Below are 22,029 nucleotides of genomic sequence, written 5' to 3' on the forward strand. Positions count from 1 at the left end.
GGGGGGGTGTGACAGAAGGATGATCAAGAAGGATGAAACAAACAGGCTTCATGACTCACCTGGGAAGCTGGACATTCACTGTACCAACTGGAATTATCTCAAGGGATTTGCCCCAGAACTTATTTTTCCACTTCATGTCTAAACAAAACAAAATTCAGGGAAAGAAAAATGAAGTGTGAAGTAACAATAACTATTACTTTAGGGTTTGCACCAAACTAAATTGGGGTGTGTAGATTACTGCGAGTGGGTCTACAACAGCCATCCCAATCTGAAGTTCGCCAAATGTGCTGCGACTAAAACTCCAAAAGGCTCAGTCAGCTGTGGTCCCAACAAATCAATTCTACATAGTGGTGTGACTAATCTGACACATTTCTGATGTTTTAGGCTACAAGTTCCATCATACTTACATCATACCTTCCAGCATACCTACAAGTTCCATCCAATACCATTACTGTGATTAATTTATTCTCTCTTGTCCCTGGTGGTTTGTATATTTTAATGTGACTGTTTTATATTTTTAATAATGATTGCTTTTATATAGTTACTGTTTTATTTAATTGTTGTACACCGCCCAGAGTCACTTCCTGTGAGATGGGCAGCCACATAAATTATTTATTTATTAAATTTGCCCATCTCCCCCAGAGATAGATAGATCTCTAGATAAATTAGACAGACAGACGATAGATAAATAGATAGATAGAAAGAAAGAAAGAAAGAAAGAAAGAAAGAAAGAAAGAAAGAAAGAAAGAAAGAAAGAAAGAAAAAGAAAAGAAAGCTAATTCATCTGGGAGACACCTGCTTGGGATGGTTATTCTAGGCTGTTAACTTCTTTGAAAGCAAACAAAATTTCCAGGCCACCTCAAAGTGGCTCATTCTAATCTAAATTCTGTTACCTCCTGAGGCCAGATACAAGAGTTTCCTTTTGGCACTCACTGGGTAAAAGAATGCACTTTGCCCATAACAGAAAACATTTTTTTAAACTCCTTTTCATATTCAAATGCCGGCTTTTAAATGTGCAAAACCTACCATTCAAAGAATGGAAGGTTCTGGAGAACTTTGGAATGCTCCATTTCTCCTCAAGATTTGTGGACCTAGCTGTTTCAGGGATGGTCCCTTTTTCAGAAGTTAATCCTGTGAACCAAAAGCGGTGACTACTGCATTCCAAGAATAGTAGATTTTGTACAGATCTAGGACTTTGGCAAATAACGTTGGTCTTTTTGATACAAAGAGCATAGTCAATATTGTTTTCATTAGAACAAATTCCACCTGTTTTTATCCCATTTTCCAACCACCAATGGCCTTCCCCTTACCTTGCCACAAAATGAAACTGTCAGACTCTACATGGCAAGCAGAGATAGGAGGATGATGGCTCACCTGCAGTTGGGGGTGGGGGGTGGGGTGGGACAGACAAAAGAGGACAAAATTAGACTTTTTTCATTGTGGCCATAGGAATCGTCTGGATTTTGTTCATAAAGATGCTTCTAAATTCCCCTTGTTTTTATTTATGATTCCAAAACATTGACATTTACAGAGCACAAAAGATACTCTCACAAAATAGGTCTCATGGGAGGGGGAATCTTGCTTATTCCCAAAACCACTGCCCATGGATAGGCATGAAAGACTAATTGGTCAGAAAGCAAATTGTTTCCTACTTCCTAATTAATATTTCTTTTTCCTTCAAAGACTCCAAAAATAATAATAGAAGCCTCGTGGGGCTGAGGTGTAAGTTTGTGGGCATACTGGCATGCATGTTCATACTCTGATCCTAAACTACATTCCAAGCTGGCAAAAGATTTGGGCAGGTGGATTTCATCCAATTTTCCCCACTACAGTGATCTTCAGAGGTAAGAGAATGTAACTACCATCATCCCCAGTCAGCATGAGGATTTGCCGATAATAGAAAGAGTTGTTATAACTGTTTTCTCTTATTGCATTTGTTCCCCGTTTTTATTTGAGGAATTCAAGGTGACATACTTATCCCTCCTCATCTGTTTTTATCCTGTAATATCACCATCAAAGATGACCGGAAAGTGCACAGCTCCTTTTCTCTGCAAAATACATCTGTATATGTGGATATACTTAAACATCAGCTAAACGTAGGTGAAGGATGCACCAATGATTAGGAAAGCCTACTGGGGAAAAATAAAACATAACATCTTACCATATATTCAGATTCAACCTCCTTCTATAAAAGTTGGAAAGGCAGGTGATTGAGGAAAGCCAAGGGAAGTAGGAGAAATTAACAACTTTCAATTTTTTAAGGGAGATTTCAAACAAGATGGGTAGGACACTACTAACTCTTTAGAAGTAAAAATAACAGATCTGGCAATGTTAATGCTCTTTCAAAGACAGTAGATGAGACTTCAAAAACACCACTGCAGATGCAACCTGAGAATCTGTGCTATGAAAGAAGTGGTCTCAGCAGAATTTAACAGCACAGTAGAACTGATTTCTGGAATATTCTCAGAAATGCAAGTTGAAATCACAATACAGAACAGAGGGTCATAAAAGCGAGACTCCAAATTGGTGGGTTTCCTGAAAACATTATTCCATTTGAAAATTGTATCACCAAAGATAAAATATTAAGCATGGTATGGCAAATATCTTCTACATATTTTGTTGTTTAGTCATTAAGTCGTGTCTGACTCTTTGTGACCCCATGAACCATATCACGCCAGGCCTTCCTGTCCTTCACTGCCTCCTGGAGTTTGCTCAATTTCATGTTCATTGCTTTGGTGATGCTATCTAACCATCTCATTCTCTGCCGTCCCCTTCTTCTCCTTTTGCCTTCAGTCTTTCCCAGCATGAGGGTCTTTTCCAAAGAGTCCTCTCTTCACATTAGGTGGCCAAAGTATCTGAGCTTGAGCTTCAGTATCAATTCTTCCAATGAGCAGTCATGGTTGATTTCCTTTAGGATTGACTGGTTTGACCTTCTAGCAGTCCAAGGAACTCCTAAGAGCCTTCTCCAGCATCATAATTCAAAGGCATCAATTCTTCGGTGCTCAGCCTTCCTTATGGTCCAGCTCTCACAGCCATACATTACTACTGGAAAAACCATAGCTTTGATTATGTGGATCTTTGTCGGCAAGGCGATGTCTCTGCTTTTTAATATGCTGTCTAGGTTTGCCATACCTTTCCTCCCAAGGAGCAAGCGTCTTTTGATTTCACGGCTGCAGTCTCCGTCTGGGTGATCTTGGAGCCCAAATAAATAAAGTCTGTTACTGCTTCCATTTCTACCCCTTCTATTTGCCAGGAATTGATGGGTCCAGATGCCATGATCTTAGTTTTTTTAATGTTGAGTTTCAAGCCAGCTTTTGCACTCTCCTCTTTCACCCTCATCAAGAGGCTCTTTAGTTCTTCTTCACTTTCTGCCATTAGGGTGGTATTGTCTGCATATCTGAGGTTGTTGATATTTCTCCCTGCAATCTTAATTCCAGCTTGTGATTCTTCCAGCCCAGCATTTCTCATGATATACTCTGCATATAAGTTAAATAAGCAGGGTGACAGTATACAGCCTTGTCATACTCCTTTCCCTATTTTGAACCAATCGGTTGTTCCATGACTGGTTCTAATTGTTGCTTCTTGGCCCACATACAGATTTCTCAGGAGACAGGTAAGGTGGTCTGGTACCCCCATCTCTTTAAGAATTTGCCAAAGTTTGTTGTGATCCACACAATCAAAGGCTTTTGCATAGTCAATGAAGCAGATGTTTTTCTGGAACTCTCGTGCTTTCTCCATGATCCAGTGAATGTTGGCAATTTCGTCTCTAATTCCTCTGCCTCTTCGAAACCCAGCTTGTACATCTGGTAGTTCTCGGTTCACATACTGCTGAAGCCTAGCTTGTAGAATTTTGAGCATAACCTTGCTAGCATGTGAAATGAGCGCAATTGTGTGGTAGATCTTCTACATAAATTAGAGACAAAAAATAAAAATCAGAGAAAGGCAGGAGTGTATTACCACTGAGATTAACCCTTCGAGATTGCTATTAGCAAGATGGCACAATCCAAATTATTATCTCTCATCAAGCAGTCAAAAGATTCTTCATAATGAACAATCTATAAGGAGGAGATGTGAATTTGGAAAAAACAGATCTCCAAGCCAAAGTGGATGCTACAGAGAAGAACAAAAATTGGAAACAAGGGAAAAACAAGGGAAAATACAAGATAGATCAGTTTTTCCTGTTTTGATCATGGCACACTTATTGAATACTCTGGCTATGCTTAGAAGACTTTTGCTGGCACTGCTTGTTTGGTTATTGAGGCACGGATTCTTACAACAGAGGAATCCACATAGAAAAACTTTTTATTGGCAGTTATTGAGTTGCAAGTTTGGATTGATAAGGAAGATACATATATTTTTTAAATTGGCTCAGCAGCTTCTCCAAAAGGGAGGGGTTAGCCACAAAAAGGAGAGAATCTTCATCCTATCCAAGGTCAAGGCACTGCAATTAAAAGAAAGTAGGCAAAACAAGGAAAGGCTCCAGCGAAGCAAGCTCTATTCCTGGTGATTATAAGGTAACAGCCATGTTGGATTTTGGTAATCATATGAACATGGTTTGCTACTGCCTTCTTCCAAGATATTTTTCTGACTTTTCAGTCTGGTCAGCAGCTCTGAGATTTTCTGGTGGTCTCCCATCCATGTGTTAACTATATATGACTCTTCTCACTTTTTCAAGATCAGCCAAGAGAGTTAATTGTAAGTTGTAGCTCCTTCCTCTTCTCATTAATACAATGGAAATGAACTAGTTGTAACACAGTAGAGCAGTGTTTCTCAACCTCAGCCACTTGAAGATGTGTGGACTTCAACCCCCAGAATTCCTCAGCCAGAACCCTGAGATGTCAGTAAGACCACAAGCTGGGCACCAAGAGAGAGAGCTGTGGATAGACTGGTACCACTCTGGGGATCCAGACACTGGTTAGTTATAGGTCATCTTCAGCTTAGGGGCAACTGTTACCTTAGGTAGCAAGATGGAAATGACTTTGGTTTGCCTGATTTTGTTCTGGCTTAGTTCAGGTTCCCAAAGGCACTGGTGGGAGAAGAACTCAACAATGCACACATAGGCGCACAATGTTCTCCACAGCCATTTTGCTCCCAGAAAGACACCACAAGAAAATTGGCATCTTTTAGGGAAATGTCCCTGTTTGGGAGAGGGACATTTCCTTCTCCTGTGAATCAGCTGCCAAGCCATTCCGCCAGATAATGCCAAGTTCTCCAATATTCTGACTCAGAGTTTGGAAATAAAACGTCCTTCAAGTACACCCACGCTCAACCACATTTCTCTCCATATTGGTCTTGATTTTAAAACTGCAATTCTATTCCCCACCTACTCCACTTAAGGGAGGAAAACAATTATTTTACTAGCTAGGATGGATGAGGAAAAAAAATCTCCAAGTCCATTTTATACAATAATGTATTTGCTGTACGCTTGGGCTGATGTGTCTAATTACTGAAACTGGGACCATAAAGGTCATGTCTCTGACCAACGCTGAAAAATGGTATAAAATGGCAGATTTTCCAGTTCATAAGATTAGGAAGTTTCTTCTAATGCACTGGGGACTGGCAACCTTTCCAAGCTTGGGTGCCAAAAGTACCATTTCTTCCCCCCCCCCGCAAATTTTCCATGGCTGCCAAAATCTCACCCTGAGAACTCTATTGTCTAAAGTGTTAGACAATCTTGTGAGATATTTCAACCATCTTTAATTTCTAAAATTTATTTTACTTTCATAGCACGGGTCACAAGCACCATATTGCCAATTCTTTTGTAACGTGTAGCCAAAATCTGCTTTCCTACAATTTCCATCTGTTGGCTCTAATCCTTTCCCATAGATCACCTGAGGAAAACCCTGATCCATCTTCTACACAACAGCCTTAAAGACACCGGAAGACTGTGATCTTTCCTGCCTGCCATATGCAACAGCTGTTTGGGCTCAATTACCTGTTCACTTATGAAGCGAAAGCCCTTGTCTGGGCGGACACACTCGTATGTTTCCCCCAACACAGGGTTGAATGGCTTGCTGCCAGCACGGTAGTAGGTGGAGGCGTAGGCAGATACAGCAAAGGCAGCTATGCAGAGCTGTTAGAAAGAACCAAAAACCATTAGGGACGCCCTCAGGAAAGGAAAAAGTCACAGAACAGCTAAGAAGGCACTTGGGGGTAAAGGGAGGGCCCTAGAAAGTTTATATTCTGCAAGCCACATCACAGCAGTTGATTTTCCAAAGAGGCAGAACATTCTCAAGACACAGTCTTCTAAGAACTGCTGAAATATGAAATAGCCATGGGCAACATTAGTGCTATTGTACTACATAGCAATGAGAGACAGAGGTTAAGTGTTGGAATACTTATGGTCTCTATGTAACTTTTTTTGTCTTCCCCATTTGTCAGCTATTACTGTTAGAAGTTATATACAATTATAGGTTAGTATAAGTGGGAAAGCATGTTGCCTCATTAGCTGTACTTAGGATTTTTTTTTTATTGTGCAATTACATGATTATATGATTAAGACCCCATTGATCAATAAACTCAGATACAGGAGGACTGATACCTATCACTAAAAGCTCAGAGACAATATTTCACACCTGTTATTCCCATGGCTCTAAGCTATGCCCTAGCATTCTGAGGGTTTCAGAATTAGTCATGGAACTGCCTGTCTGTACAGCTCTTCTTTCTTCTTTTAACTAAAGGATCCTTTTCTATTCCCTCCCAACTCCTCTCCCAGGATGAGGGGTGTGGGGGCAGTCAGGTAAGGAAACATTAGGTAAGAGGGCAACCTACAATTTCAAGGTTGCATATGATCCTTAGGTACCCTTTCTGCAGCCCTCAAAGCCACCTCTGACCATGACTACTGAAGACTAGTGACACAATTTCCTTTTCAGGCAAGAAGCTCAGAAAACCTGTTATGTCAACTTTAAAACAGGCATATGACACTTTAAAAAAAAATCCACAAAACCCCTCTGAATCTGTCCCTCAAAGCCCAGCCCTGCCCACCTGTATGATAAACTTCACTCGCTCTGTAGCTCCCAATCTAGCCCTCCGCTCCCAATTTCAGATGCAGCCCTTGGCCTCCCACAGACAGCCCATCCCTGACGTATGGAGAGGCACATTACCAATCTTTCACAGGGGTCCAGACTGCGACTGGCTGCATCCAGCAGGGCGCTGTACTCCAGCTCTTCACAAAGGCGTTGCAGCATGTTGAGCGGCTCATTCAACTGCACTGGCATGGAGACCTTGGAGAGATCCTTGCCAATGTTGTTCCGAAGAATGTTCCAGACGCTGATGTCATTGGCATGGTTGTGGGAGGCTGGGAGGCAGTTCCTCCGGGCTATCCCAGGTCCCGGCCCAGGAAGATACAGAGGAAGAGGCACTGGCAAACCTAGGCTCATCTCGGAAGAGCTCCCAATACATTGCATAGGTCCTGAGCCTACTAGAAGGTAGACAAACAGTCAATGGCTGGGTTCATGGGGTGCTGAGGCCCCCAGATACCACCCTTGGTACACATCAGGTTCCATCTCCCACCTGGCTCTTAAAAAAATAAGTTTCCTTAAATTAAAAACAAACAACTAAATAAACAGGCCTTCGGTGGTGGCCCCCACTCTCTCTGGTGATACAAACTGCCTCAACTTTACAAGTATTCCATTGAGCCAGCCCTTCGATTAAGTGTGTGGCACCTCTGATTAATTAGTTTTCCTTTAACTTTCATTCCTATTATATAAATAGATTTTTTTTAAGGGGGGGTGTTATAACCCACCCAAATTCTGTTAGGATTGGGGTGGGCTATCAATTGTGCATAAAGAAATAAATAATAAAAGAAATAAGGAATGATCATTCTGCAAAGCAAGGCATCAGCTATTAGAAACATATATATTTAAAGCAACGCTTGTTGGTCCCACAAAGGTTGCTCTGATATGGTATTCAGCATCCTAGGGTGTCAATTCACTTTCTGGTAAGTGGGTATTTTAAAACTGACCATGCCCACTGTGACAGACATTTTTTCAACATTTGTTCCCCGAATTCCATACAGTAGGCGAACTTGGCCTAAAATGTTGCCTGTGATTTTTATTTGTTTATTCCACTTATACGCTGCTAATCTACTACATACTCATGATACAAATCATAATAACTTGTTGACATATAACCATAAATCATAAATGGCTCTTTACTAACCACAGTGGTTGTTTTCACACATCATACTAATCTAAAAGCAAATAAACCACCTGATATGTGACCCCAGTCACTGCCAGGTCTTTTGAGTTTTAAATCTGGCTTTAAGATTAAAGGCCAGAATTCTGTTTTCTTGTCCTAGAAACATCTGCCAAAAGTCTCTGCCACAAAAACACATTCCGCCAGTTTACATATTTCCAATTATTCATATTAAATCAAAGAACAATCAATCCGATCTTCTTCCAACAGTGATCTAGTAGTTATTTCGTGGAAGCATGAAAAAGTCAAGAAGGGACCACTTTTGCTCCATTATTTATCCAGAGCATCTGATATTCTGCCATTATGGAAGTTCCATTACTGGCTTGTAGTTAGATACAGTGGTTAAAGGCAGTAGACTAAAACCCAGGAGACTGTGAATTCTAGTCCTGCCTAGGCATGAAGCCAGCTAGGTGGACCAGTCACTCTCTCTCAGCCCTAGGAAGAAGGCAGTGGTAAACCACTTCTGAAAATGTTGTCAAGAAACTTCATGGACTTGTCCAGGCAGTCGCCAGGAGTCAAGACTGACTCAAAGGCACACACACATGTACGCACGCACACACACACACATTACCAGCCTATAGATAGAAATCAATCCTGTCATCTGAAAATCTGTTTAGCCGTACAAGCCAAACTCATATAAGATAGCTTCATCACTATATCTAACAATAGTAAATCCTATACATCACTTGTTATGGAAAGCAGACCTCCTAGGAGTCACATGAAGGCCCCTTCCAGTCTACAATTCTAATTTACCTCCCAATGTTTGTTCTGAACTAACCTGTTTATCCATATTTTTGGAGTCACAATTTCAACATTTCAGGAGCGTGTCAGATTACAGAAAGATCATCTCTATTCTAACCTTCCATAATCTGACACTTATCCAATGTGTTGGAATGACAACTCGAAACATTTCCAGCCAGCATAGCTAATGGACTATTATTTCTGAGAGCTGAAATCCCATTATTTCTGGAAAGCATCACAATTCCCCTTACCCCATCTTCCAACCACAGCTCCCTACTGAGGCTCCTCCTGTACAGGCACACACCTGCCCATTTCTTGAATCAAGTACCTTTGTGGCAACGGTCAGAACTTCCTGGCATATCTACCATCTCCTCTGAAATACTGTTCGTCACTTCGCTGACACAGGATTCATCATCCGTGGCCTGGAGGAGCAACAGGAGGTTACACAGACCAAGGCAAGTGGGGAGCTACCAGGGAAGAGCAAAAATGGGCAAGGAAGGAAGGAGCAGGGCTGGTATGGAGAGAATTTGAGACAAGACAACAATAAGAACTCCCCAAGGTGAGAGGATACTGGAAGTTGGATCTCCTACGGATCCATTCTTTAATAAGTTTATGCTTAAGAAAATATTGTCCAGGTGAAGCAGATTCTATCCTACCTGTAGCCTCCAATTACAATAGGAGTCTCATAAACACAGGCTTTAAGCTCTAAAGAACAATTCATAGAGAGCGAGGTATTTCTTTTCTCTATATAAAAAGTGAAAGAACAGGGGAACTATTTCTTTTAATGCATATCCATAAAATGCTCAATGTAAAAGCTGAAGTCAGTGCTAAGTAAGATTGCTTCTGCTCGATACAAAATTAAATAGAGCATATATCTCATTTTCCCCAGGCATTGGGTCAGGCGGTTAGATGAGCTCTGCTGTTGTCAATGTGCTTTTTTTTTTTTTTTTTGGTGGGTGGGGTTACTGTTTAGTCCTGGCCACCTGGGGATATATGTTGTTGATATTTCTGTCTTTTAATCCTTGTAAGCCATCTAGAGTCACTTGTGAGAGATGAGCGGCTATAAAAAAATCATACAGATAAATAAATACATGGACAGCCTTACACTTGAGGGGCTGTGAAGGGCAACTCAATGTTTAAAGGTAAGGAACTATAAGAAGAGAGAACAGGGGCCTTAAAACTGCCAAACTGTAAAATCTAGGTGACAGATGGATGACAGACACAGTTCTCTCCCTGCCCACCGCAAAATGGGCATGTACAGCATTTCTATTTAAATTATGCTAATTGGTTCCAAATTTGGAGCTATAAATATACATTAAAATGTGTGCAAATTACATAACCTTGTGCCTCTCATATTTTTTTTTTGTGATATGCCGACTGTTTTGAGGGGACAAGGAAAAAGATATTGTCGGCTCAAGATGACTGAAGGGAAGGAAGACAGAAACAAAGAAAGACTTCCCAGAATCCTCAGATCCAGAACAAGGAGACAGTAAAGGATCTGAGCGGGGGAGAAAAAGGTCAAGCTGAGAGGCCTCTGAAAAGACAGAAAAGAAATAGCCTCTCTGTGTCTTTAGGAGCAGCATGTCCCAGAGACATAGGGTTTGGTCCTAACTTTATCTCAGATATCCAGATTTATCTCCAAGGGGGAAAAGATGGCAAAGATGGAGAAGGCAAGACCTACACTAAAAGGCAAAAGGCCTGGATTCTGCTAAGCTTGCACTTTCCAATCAAAAGAGGGAACTGGGGGAGGAAGGCACTGAAAACTATAGATCGATGAGGTGGGGTTTGGGGTGTGTGGGGCAGGCCGGTTGGAGAATGGAGTGGGAAGAACGGCTGCCAGGTGGAGGGGGGAGTGGCTTGGCTGTTGACTAATTGACAAAAGGAAGAAAGAGAAATGAAAAAATAGAGAGAAGTGATGATCACATTAATCTAAAATACAGAATACACTGTTATATTACAAGGAACATGAAATCATCCCTTTAGCCTTACATTAAAGCTAACCTAACTAATTGATCATTTCTAATGATTAGTAAAAGAACCGTTCAGGTAAACTACAACTGAGTTGTATGTGTATATGTAATAAACTGTATGAACTCAATTGCGTACAGTAGTAAATTAAGCTAGGCAATGTAACTGTGCATTTAGGCGCATCTGACGGCTATTTCTTAAGCCGCCAGTAGGCAGGGTGACTGATTCACTGAAAATTGTCCCTGCTATTGCCCTGAGCTGACCCGAAGCTCTTGCAGCTGAGTATATTTTAAACAAATTCAGCAAGAATTGTGCAAATGATTGCACCTCAATTTTCAACTTTCAAAACAGATGCTCCCTTGAGATGACAGCTCCCTTACATGGCCTCTGAAAACACAGCTATTCCTGTCCAGCTGCAATGTTCCCTCTACCTGCTACATTTCCACCTGTTGCTGAGACCTGCCATAAAGGCTGGGCATCATCTGCTCACTCTGAATAACCTCATCAAGTTTATTTATATGCTGAATTTCCATAGATTTGTTCAGAGCAGCCTAAAACAGAGGTGCCCCTCCCAACAGGGAAGAGAAGCATGGAAATTCTTGGCAAGATACTTCCAAAAAAAGACTTCCTGAAACCCAACCTTTTCACAGCTACTGTCACTAACCTCATTCTCAGATGAGCTGGCTGACAGGAATACCTCACAGGCATCAAAGAACTCAGTGTGTGAATCCGAAAGAGACACAATGCTGCAATTTGAGAGCTGCTGCTCCTGTCCCTTAACCAAGAGAGCATCCGGCTGAAGGAGAGAATACAAAAATATTTCATTTTTCCTGTTTTTCATTACTAAATTTACAAAAATAATAACAAAAAAGAGGTAAGTCCAAATGTTGCCTTGAAATAGGTTACAAGTGTTGACTGAGACATAATCTAAATCAGTGTTTCTCAACCTCAGAAAATATAAGATGTGTGGACTTCAACTTCCAGAATTCTCCAGATAGCATGGCTCCCTGGGAAATTCTGGGAGCTGAAGTCCACACATTTAAAGCTGCTGAGGTTGAGAAACACTGATCTAAATCACCCTTCTTTGTGCTAGCCTTTTCCAGATGGATTGGGACTGAAACACCCATGCCTAGTATATTTCGATATACATTTCATTTTTAACTTTTTATTTATTTATTTTTTAATGATAAGATTTTTCTCCTCCACTTCTAGGAAAACCAAGTAAATTAGGAGCAATTTGATTTGGTGGGATTCAACTGAAAGTGCCCCATCAGGAAAAAGGGGGCAGGAAGGAAATGGAGGTGGATGAAACCCCAAAGGTTTTCTCAGGCTTCTTTTTTTTTTCTTGGCATCCCACAGACGGCAGCAGAAGTGGCCAAGCCTCAGAAGGGAGAACTTGGCAGAGGAGGGGAGTGGGAGCTGCTGCCAGGTTGTGAAAAGGCCCAAAGAGGCAACTGTGATAAAAGCGCTGCAGCTTTTCTCAAAATACAAAAAAAGTTATATTTTTTTTAATTGCTCCAAAGAAACAATCCCCAAGCAGCACCAGTTTTTTTATGCTGCTGGATTCCTATCTATGATGACTTCACACACCCCTTCTCCTGTTCAGCAGTCTCCTTGGAAAGAAGTGTGTTCTTCTCTTCTGTATTTATTTTCATCAGCTTCTTTTTATCAAACTTCTCACCTTCTGAAAGATTTGTTTTGTCACACAACTTGGCCACACAGTAAGATAAGCTGATACTTCCAGAACTGTAAAATAAAAAACAAAACAAAAACCCATCCCCTCCTGCTTCCCTGCTCTCTGATATATATGTCTTACATATATTGTTTTTAATCTGATTACCAGATAGGGTATGTATATCGTTCAGAGTCAATTTATGATTGGAGTAGCATGGAAGCCCAATAAATTAATAAAATTAAAGAATTAATAAAATTAAAGAAGGAACTAAAGGATTCCTTCAGCCCTTTGTGCTGAAAATTCTGGAACTTGACTTCCAATTTGTATTAATACTTATGGAGGATGACCATAACATTAACAAAAAAGAGAGCCAGTTTGGCCTAGTGATTAAGGCTCCAGGCTAGAAAGCAGGAGACGGTGAGTTCTAGGCCTCTCTTAGGCATGAAAGCCGGGTGGGTGACTTTGGGCCAGTCACGCTCTCTCAGCCCAACTCACCTCACAGGGTTGCTGTTGTCGGGAAAATAGGAGGAGGAAGAAGTATGAGGCATGTTTGCCGCCTTGAATTACTTATAAAAATAATAAAAGCAGGATTAAAAAAAATCTAAAAAAACAAAACAAAGCAAAACTCTTTCTATATGACCGCATTTGACAAAATTAAAGCAGAGAACTTGACAGCTTCCTTCACTGCCTCTCAGGCAAGAAAAGATCCAGTTCCAATGGTGACAGGGAACATGTATTTTTATTTATTTATTTCTTTATTTATTTGAATTATATAGCCACCCATCTCATTGCTGTGACTCTGGACATGTATAATAACTGTCAGATGCCACAAAGCAGAAGAAGAGCTGTTTTCCCATGTAATAATTCTCTTAGCTGCTCGCCATACCTTCCCCATACACCAAATGGCCATAATTGTTGCTATGAAAATAGATCCCCTGGACTAATAACACAGCCTAAGAAAGCATATGTGTCTTCATAAACAGTGATCATGCTAGAGAGATATTAACAGCCCTGAGATTTCTGACCATAGAGCAACTAACATTACATTTCGGATAGGGAAAGGCTTACCTCATCAGCACTGAATGAGGCAAAAGAATCGAGGGTAGTATCTGAGGAGACGGAGAGAGAATGGAAGCGGCGAATACATTCAGGATTGTCAAGAGTCTGCAGAGAAGCCTGGAGGGAGTAAAAAGGGCTGTTATTTTAGGACAGGGCAAACAAGGAAGTGGAGGTTAAGGGGCTGTAAATTAAAGCCGGGCACTGATCATTTTCTACTGTGAAGAAACTGAGCTCAGATTCATTTTCTGACTCAAAGTACTTCACTCAGACAAACATATATGGGACTAAATACATTTGCCATGAATGAATGGTAGAGCATTTTACCAGTTTGGTGTAGGGGTTAAGGCAGTGTTTCTCAACCTTGGCAACTTTAAGATGAGTGGACTTAAAGTTGAAGTCCACTCATTTTAAAGTTGCCAAGGTTGAGAAACACTGGGTTAAGGTGATGGATTAAAAACCAGGAGACTGAGTTCTAGTCCCACCTTAAGCATGAAAGCCAGGTGGGTGACTTTGGGCCACTTGCTCTCTTCAGCCCAACCTATCTCACAGAGTTGTTCTTGTGGGAAAAACAGGAGGCAGGAGCATTATGTACACCACCTTGCGCTGTACAAAGTAAAGGTGGAATGGCATCATTCTTATCTGTTCTAAGCACTACTTGTTTTAAATACAGGAAATAAGAAGGGGGGGGGACACAAAGTCCTTGCAGTTCATGAAAAATGGTGAGTGCTTGATTTGGGCTGGTGGGTGGAGGAGGTTCTCAGCTAAACCTTAAAGCCAACACTTGATAATTCTTTCAAAGGACCATGACCCCTTACACCAGCTGTAGTAGAGTTGATGCCATCCCCATGGCCATCCTGTGCAGAAGACAGAGTGATACGCTGCAGATCTAACATCCGCTGCAATTCTTGGAGACGGTCACGCTCGGAGGTCAGCACAGCCAGCACACTGCTGAGAGAACCATGAACTGGCAAAGAAAAGATTACAGACAGCATTATATTCCATTAACACAGAGAATTCTGTATCAGGAAGGATTCTGGAACCCTCAAAATTTCAACTTTCTTGAAGAACCTCAACCTTCTAGCTCTAAAGGCTACAATTATCAAAGTGAAATTAATAATGCTCAAATAGATAAGATGGTGCCTCTGGATATTTTGAGTTTCAGTCTTCATCAGTTCCAACCAGCATAAGCAATAGCAAGGAACTGTAGGAGCTGTAGTCCAAAACATCTGGAATGTGTGTCAGGTTGCCTACCCTTGATGCATGCAAGGTCCAGTGAAATCTCACAAGATAGTTAATTTGGTGTTTGTATGCAAGTAAGAGAGACAGTGTATCTTCAAAACAGAAGGGAAAAAAATCTCTAAAGACATAACATTGCTTCCCCTTTCTGATGCCCTCTAGATAAGTTTACTAGCTGAGCATGATGGAAGTTGAAATCCAATATATCTGGAGAGCAGCAGATAAGTAAGGCTCCTTATATATATAGTTTCCCTATTTTCAAAAAGTAAAGTTAGGTATTAACGTCTGTACATTTTATGCAGGTCACAAAAGGGATCAGAGCTGTCTAGATCTCAGGACTCTGACTGACTATGATGAAACATATATCAGGTTCTGGAAATGGGAAGAATTTAAGAACAGGAGAAAGCAAAAAGTCAAAATCCATAAAACAATGTTTTCATTCCTCTCCACAGTCCAAGATGGAAATCAGTGTCTCCCACTCTACCACAGTAAAAATAAGGAAGTAAGACAGTCATCCCTGAGCACTGCTGATATAACTATTAATACCCACACTGAGCTCACCTTTCTGAGCTAAGATCCAGAAACTTCTTTGCAGTTGGCTATACTCTGGAGGTACGCTAAAGATGGCCTGGTTCTGACAGGACTCAAAATACCTTGAGAGATTGGGAACGGAGCCATGCAGGCGTCCCACCTGCTAGAAGCAAAACCAATTGGTTTTAGGCACCCACAAAAGCAGCTTCCCTATCACAGCTTTTCTCCCCAGCTCCTTAAAACGACTCCCTCCTTTGTCCCAGGAAAGCACTGTACACCTCATCCCCATAATCAGCTATGGGCCCTCCCTAAGCTAAGAATGTGGCTCAATGGTCTTAAACCATGTCCATTAGGGCCGCTCCTGATCATGTTGATTGGCAGCAACTCTTCAGGCCCTTCATCCAGCCCTCCCTGGAGGTCTGAACCTGGGATCTTCTGCATGCAAAGGACCTCTCCGCTGATGATCTATTGCTTCTCTCACTCCGTATTGCGTACCCTTGAGCTAAACACTTTTCCCCTACCCCATCCATCCCCAAACCAGCTCACCCTGCCTATGGTGTCATCCTTTGCAAAGCTCTGAGTGCACCAGATCCGGGTGGATCTCTTCGCCTTTCTGGGTCTTTCTGTTCCTGTTGAGGTCTGTAAAATCAAGATGAGATCTCACACTCCACAACTATCAAAGATTAATTCCAAATCAAAATGCGAATCACAATCTAGTCGCAGGAATGCTCTGATTTTGCAGTTATTACTATAACAGTGGCACATAACCACCCTAATCAAAGTAGTATGAAAGTAACCTTGCAGCCTTTGATCAAAGATGTTGCTTAAATAGTTAAAAATATAAATATTTCCGGAAAAGGAATGCTACTACCACCACCATACCTACCTGACTACTAGAGATTAGAGGGGCAGAGGGAATGCGGTGGAGAGATTCCAAACTCTGTAGCATATGGCTGAGCTCTTGAAGCCTTCCCTGACATTCTGAGAGTTCTGGAAAAACCCAAAATCATTTAGAGAAGTAGAGAAATGTTATACTTGAAAAGAATTTGCACTGTCAACATATATGGCTTCACATAGCAGAAGCAGACTAGGAAGGAGCAAGGCAGCACTTCCTGTTCTCTCAGAATATCAAAACACCAGACAATCAGCCATTTGGAAGAGAACACACATTGATGGAACTCTGCAAAGGAGGGGATGAATGGATGACATACACTGAAAATGTAGTTCACTGGCCAAGTTTCCACAAGAACCTGTTCAGTGACCAAAGTCTGAGGAAAGCTGATTGGGAAGAACCTGCCTTACTGTCCCACAAGTTCACCCATAACAATAGATACTGTATTAATGTAGGTAACTCTGGTCAATCCCTTCATCAGGAATCCCCTTACTCTAATCTCTGAAAATGAAAGCTGGCTTGGAGAGAGCCAAGGATCATGCCACAACCATTGTGACTACCAGCTAGGAAAGACCTTCAAGTAGTAAGAAGGTCTCAGACTTACCTGCTGAGCACCTGTCCAGCCCTTTGCTGTCACTGAGCCAAGAATTCACCTTTTCCCGGGAACTGGCCAGTGAAGATAAGACAGGGGCACTTTCTGATATCAGAATGTGGCGCCGTGAGCTGCAGGCCTGTAAGAATGAAACAAGACAATACAGGAAGAACGGAAACTAGAAGTAAAGGAATTCAGTCAACTTCAGAATCTAGGAGGGATCTTGTCTTTGGGGTTCTTGAGTACACTGGGAAATCTGTTAAAGATGCTATCACAAAGTGGATGTCATGGAGGCCTTTCCTAACCACAAAAGTAATGTAAGAAACTTGCTACAAAATTGAGTACAAAGTAGGGTTTGGATAATGCCCTAGTGCTAATGTTGACTTCCATGAAATACAACAGTGGAAACAGGTCTCTTTTAAATCCAGCTTGACTTCTGAGGACTGCATGGATTTATCCATGTCACTTTCTTAACAACTGTTTGGAAGTGGTTTGTCACTGACTTCTTCAGGGATTTTTCTGCTTTAACTTCCCACTTTAGTCTACAGCTCTAAGATTTTCTGAAAGACTCCCATCCAACACTGCTTAGTTTTTTCAGGTCAGCCAAGTTCAGCTAGGTACTGCCATCCAGCTGACACAAGCATTAAAAAAATACTCATTTCAGAGATGAAGCTTGCTGATGCTCAGAAAAACCCTCAGATAAATACACACACATATACTGGTGTTTCACACTACCTCTTCAGAAACCATCCAACTTATTAGGCAGCAGCAGATTTTTTCCCCTTCAAACAGTTTTAACTGGCTTCCTCAGCACAATGGAAACAACAACTTACAGCCACTTTACTTCTTTCTTTTCCTTTGTACGCCTCTGAGTCCATGAAGTGCTCAAAGGCATTCCAAGAAGGAAAAGGAAAAGGAAAAGGAAAAGGAAAAGGAAAAGGAAAAGGAAAAGGAAAAGGAAAAGGAAAAGGAAAAGGAAAAGGAAAAGGAAAAGGAAAAGGAGAAGGAGAAGGAGAAGGAGAAGGAGAAGGAGAAGGAGAAGGAGAAGGAAAAGGAAAAGGAAAAGGAAAAGGAAAAGGAAAAGGAAAAGGAAAAGGAAATCACATTCACTGGACTAATATACACTAACTTTGAGGCATATTGCAAAAAGTAATCCTTTGGGTAGAAGTTCTGCAAATCCCCTTTCTCCCCTTACGATCTGAAAAAAACAGTGAAGGATGCAGGAGTTAACATGCTCCATCCATCGTCACATTTCAGAAAAGGTGCTTGCTATCAAGCCATCATGCAAGAAGGCCCCATTTTATCATGACTCACTTGTGAGGGATGAGAGGCTCTCTCACCACCTGTTAGGAACTGTCTTCGGGATGCATCCAATTTCTCCACTTGCCGGTGCAAGCACAGCTTTGCGACCCAATTATTGAACAGCTCTTGGGATTTTATCTAAAATAAGTGAGGTGGGGAAGAGGCAGCAAAAGATTAGAAAAATAAAAATATTTGCCCCAAACATTCTGATTCTGAGCTGGAGCAGCAAACTGCATCTTCTGCTGAAACCAAAGTTTATAAGATTGGTAAAAAATGTCACAAATGTTTCATTTCCCCTCCCTGACAGCAACAGTACACTCCTAACAAATTAAAGTCTAATAATCTGTTCCTTCTCCTGGCAACCCAAATCGGTAACTGCGAGCAGCTTCTTCACTCAGCTAAATGGTCAGGTCAACTCTGCTAGTGGGAATTAAACCTCCGGTCCGATGGGGATTCACGCTGATGTCTGAAATGTCAGGAACTGGAAACTGATTTCTAGAGAGTTGGCACGATTTTCTTGATCCTATCTTCCCATGATTTCATGGCAGGAATTTGTGCTTTTCCCCCCCTGATTTTCATGACTGACAAAACAGAGCAACCTGCTACGTTTTAAGGTTGCGGAGAACAGCTGTTATGTAAGTATTTATTTGATTTACGAGATTTATAAACTGTCTCATTTCAGAAGCTTTACAAAGGCCATTGGAAGCCACAGACACTTAGACACAGAAAATAAAAATGTGCAGCCACTGATTCAGACAGGATCAACTTGCCACATCATTTGAAAAGTGCAAGAAAAGTCCTGCTTGTAGCAAAGGATAAACACGACCAGTCTGCAAGGTGCCATATACTCAGCTGTGCCCTACATGCGTATGCATAAATAATCCTACCATGAATGGGCCTTAAATGCTCAGCTGGGACTTGAATTCTAGCTACCCAAAACAGCAGAACAAGTGGACTCTTCATCCTTTGCCAGAGATCCAGAGAACTATAAGGAGTTGCATTCACACGCAAACAAAATGCTCAGTGCAGATATTTTTATGCCTGCTACTCTACAGGCATATATCAGATATTAGGATATTACTATTCTGCAAATCATTTTCCTGTTTTACCACATGGAGAAATGTTTTGTGCAGCCAACACAGTAGCTTTGCAAAAACATGTTTTCAAACATAATTTGCCAGTTCAAGACGTTCTCCACCACATACATTCTCATACCAGTTCTCAGATTTTGAGACAATGGAGAAACAACAGCCTAGCATTTGTATGCCTGAGCTTATGGATGAATTGACATTCGATTGCAGAACTCCAGTGATCTTTTCTGTTCTTCCATCCTGGATGAGGTGGCTCATTCTGCTTGTTACCTTAAGATGATAAATATTATCTTCTGTGTCCAAGTCCACACGCTGGGCCTTCTTGTTGACCGACATGACTGACAAACAAACATCTATGGAGCCATGTAACTTCCCCTTCAAGACCTAGAGGAAAAGCCATAGGTCAGTGTTGTCCAAACTTGGCCACTTTAAGATGAGTGGACTTCAACTCCCAGAATTCCCCAGAACACTGCCATAGGTGCAGTGACACTGAGAAATAACATAAACCCTTCTCTTAAATATGCTTCCTCCCTTTTGTCCCCACCAAGATTTCTGTGAACCCTGGTACATTGACACCCAGGTATTTCCTGATTCTACCATTCTATACTCACATCTTGGCGTGTTGTGGCATATTTCAGGATGCCATCTTCCAAAACAAAATAACGCTTAGAGAGAGAAAGAGAAGGGGAAGGGGAAGGAGTAAGTCAATAATACTGGACTTGACTGAATAAAATCAATATGCCAGATCTTATAATATTCCTCAAGAAGTTGAAAGAGTTCGACAGTCAAATCTCATACTTGCTTGCTATCATGTTCACTGGTTTTTAGGCTAGACTAGCCTTCTCCAACTCAACCAATGGCTATGCTGGTTGGGAATTTTGGAAGTTATAGTCCAGCACATTGGGGGAAGTTAGTTTAGATAGTTTATTAAAAATGGAGAATTATAAACATGACCCAGCAAGTTACAGAGTATTGTATTACTTATTTATTGTTCAGTATGGAGTGCTTCCACTCAAAATTCTAACCACCAGCCATGCTGTTGTTCAGGATACACCACTCTATTCCTCCAGCAGTCAATATCTCTGGTCACTAAACACACACAATCTTGATTGGCTATTTTGGAGGGTCACTTTTGTCTCCCTTAGATATTTTTCCCTGAGAAATTAATTGTGCTCTTGGGGTCAGCGAACAACGTCCATAAGTTCTTGTCGCTTTCACTGAAAGCAGCATTGTACCACAAACTCTGCCCCTTTGGAGTGTGCATGTGACATCATGACACACCTAGAAAAAAGCTGGGGCTTGTGCTGTGATGCTGTAATGCTACTTGTATCACTTTAATCCACCTTGGCTCCTGCTCCCCATTGCTGATATGCCTTTGTTGTGCTTGGGTGGTACCATTTTGGCTACATAAGAATTAGTACTCACACTTGAACCTGAAAACAGAGAAAATGGTCCTCATTTAACAACCACTCATTCAGCGACCATTTGAACTTACAATGGTGCTGATGAGTAGTACTTACAATCGGTCTCGTACTTACGGCCATTGCAGCATCCCACAGTCACATGATCATGATTTGTGACCATCCCTGCCAGCTTCTGACAAGCAAAGTCAAATGGAGAAGCTAGCAGGAAGTCGCAAATCACAGTCAAGTGAGGCCCTTGCTTAACAACCCGTGTGATCCTCACTTAACAATGGCAACTGGGACTGCCAGAACTGCCATCACTAAGTGATGCAGTCACATGGCTTTTCAACTTATGACTGCATCGCTTAATGACAGAGTTTTCAGTCCCAAGTAGTGTTAAGCGAAGACTACCTGTATTTCTTTAAAATCATCACAACCAATTGCAGTACAATTTAATCCTTGGTATGTCTACTTGGAAATAAGACTCGCTGACTTTCAGTGAGAACTGCTCCCAGTTAAGCATGCCTAAGATTGCTAAGTTGTTGTTTAGCAGCATTTAGAAAGTCGCAGATTCCCCACCCCTGATGCACCCATTCACCAAAGGCTAAATAAACCCAAAAGCATCCAAAGCAATTCATACATATTATGACAACAATCCTTGTAAGAGCTCTTGAAAGCAGTTGTCTGAGCCTGTCAGATATCAGTCTCCTGACAGACTAAAGTGCAACTTCTACAATTCACAGTAGCAGCCAGCAGATTGGGGGGGGGGCAACATCTCACTTATCTCACTGGTTCAGGACAGCAGGAATGACTTGGAAATGGAGTTGTTAATTTAGTGCTATAGTTATTTGCTTCAGACCACTGGGAATGGCAAAACAAATAGACAGTTCAGGATAACAAGGAGCAAAGCTGCAGTTCATCCCCACCCCAGAATCACTGAAGGGAAATAAGAATCCTGCCACCTTATTGACACATACCTTGTGCCAGCCTTTCAGGGGCCATTTTCGCTTCTTTAGCAGGTAGCCCTCCTGCCTTTCTGGATGCTGGATGACCCCACTATGGATGTGCAGTTCATCTACCACTTCCCAGCTTTCGGAACTCTATTTAAAAAAAAGAAAACAGAAAGGCAGGAGCTTTAATCCAAACTGAAAGCTTTGGTTGACATGGGTTATAACTATCCAGGCATCACTCACTATACTGCAGCCCCCTCCTCACTGTCCAGGCTGGCTAGGGTTCAAGACCATGTGCTTTGCCAGTCTTGGAGCTGATGATATACTCTGGGGTAGACAGGCCCTTGGATGGAGCTGAACTGCAACTTCCAGCAGTCTCACAAGTACAAACAA

At 41.5% G+C, this 22,029-nt stretch overlaps 1 protein-coding gene across 11 annotated transcripts in view; it reads right to left on the reverse strand.

Moving 5' to 3' along the window:
- OSBPL7 (oxysterol binding protein like 7) overlaps positions 1-22,029 on the reverse strand; it is a 45,520-nt gene that overhangs the window by 11,256 nt on the left and 12,235 nt on the right. For 8 of the 11 annotated variants that reach the window (XR_003084181.2, XM_015887250.3, XM_007420150.4 and 5 more), the window contains 16 exons: positions 21,664-21,786; positions 19,895-19,948; positions 19,554-19,667; positions 18,205-18,330; positions 16,903-17,029; positions 16,293-16,396; positions 15,953-16,045; positions 15,437-15,569; positions 14,455-14,603; positions 13,649-13,756; positions 11,570-11,701; positions 9,266-9,359; positions 7,104-7,420; positions 5,936-6,073; positions 1,311-1,374; positions 60-138 (listed from right to left, as the gene is read on the reverse strand). Coding sequence is in view for 10 of the 11 variants with exons in the window: in XM_015887250.3 (XP_015742736.1) it covers positions 60-138; positions 1,311-1,374; positions 5,936-6,073; positions 7,104-7,420; positions 9,266-9,359; positions 11,570-11,701; positions 13,649-13,756; positions 14,455-14,603; positions 15,437-15,569; positions 15,953-16,045; positions 16,293-16,396; positions 16,903-17,029; positions 18,205-18,330; positions 19,554-19,667; positions 19,895-19,948; positions 21,664-21,786 (1,955 nt within the window). In the remaining variant the exon portion in view is untranslated. The remainder of the gene's footprint in view (positions 1-59; positions 139-1,310; positions 1,375-5,935; positions 6,074-7,103; positions 7,421-9,265; positions 9,360-11,569; positions 11,702-13,648; positions 13,757-14,454; positions 14,604-15,436; positions 15,570-15,952; positions 16,046-16,292; positions 16,397-16,902; positions 17,030-18,204; positions 18,331-19,553; positions 19,668-19,894; positions 19,949-21,663; positions 21,787-22,029) is intronic. The other 3 variants (XM_025163512.2, XM_015887244.3, XM_015887247.3) reach the window with 3 other exon arrangements.

This window comes from Python bivittatus, unplaced genomic scaffold (genome assembly GCF_059951505.1).
Source record: "Python bivittatus isolate LINGU-HERP-01145 unplaced genomic scaffold, Pbiv_v1 ctg000410_np1212, whole genome shotgun sequence".
NCBI lineage: Eukaryota > Metazoa > Chordata > Lepidosauria > Squamata > Pythonidae > Python > Python bivittatus.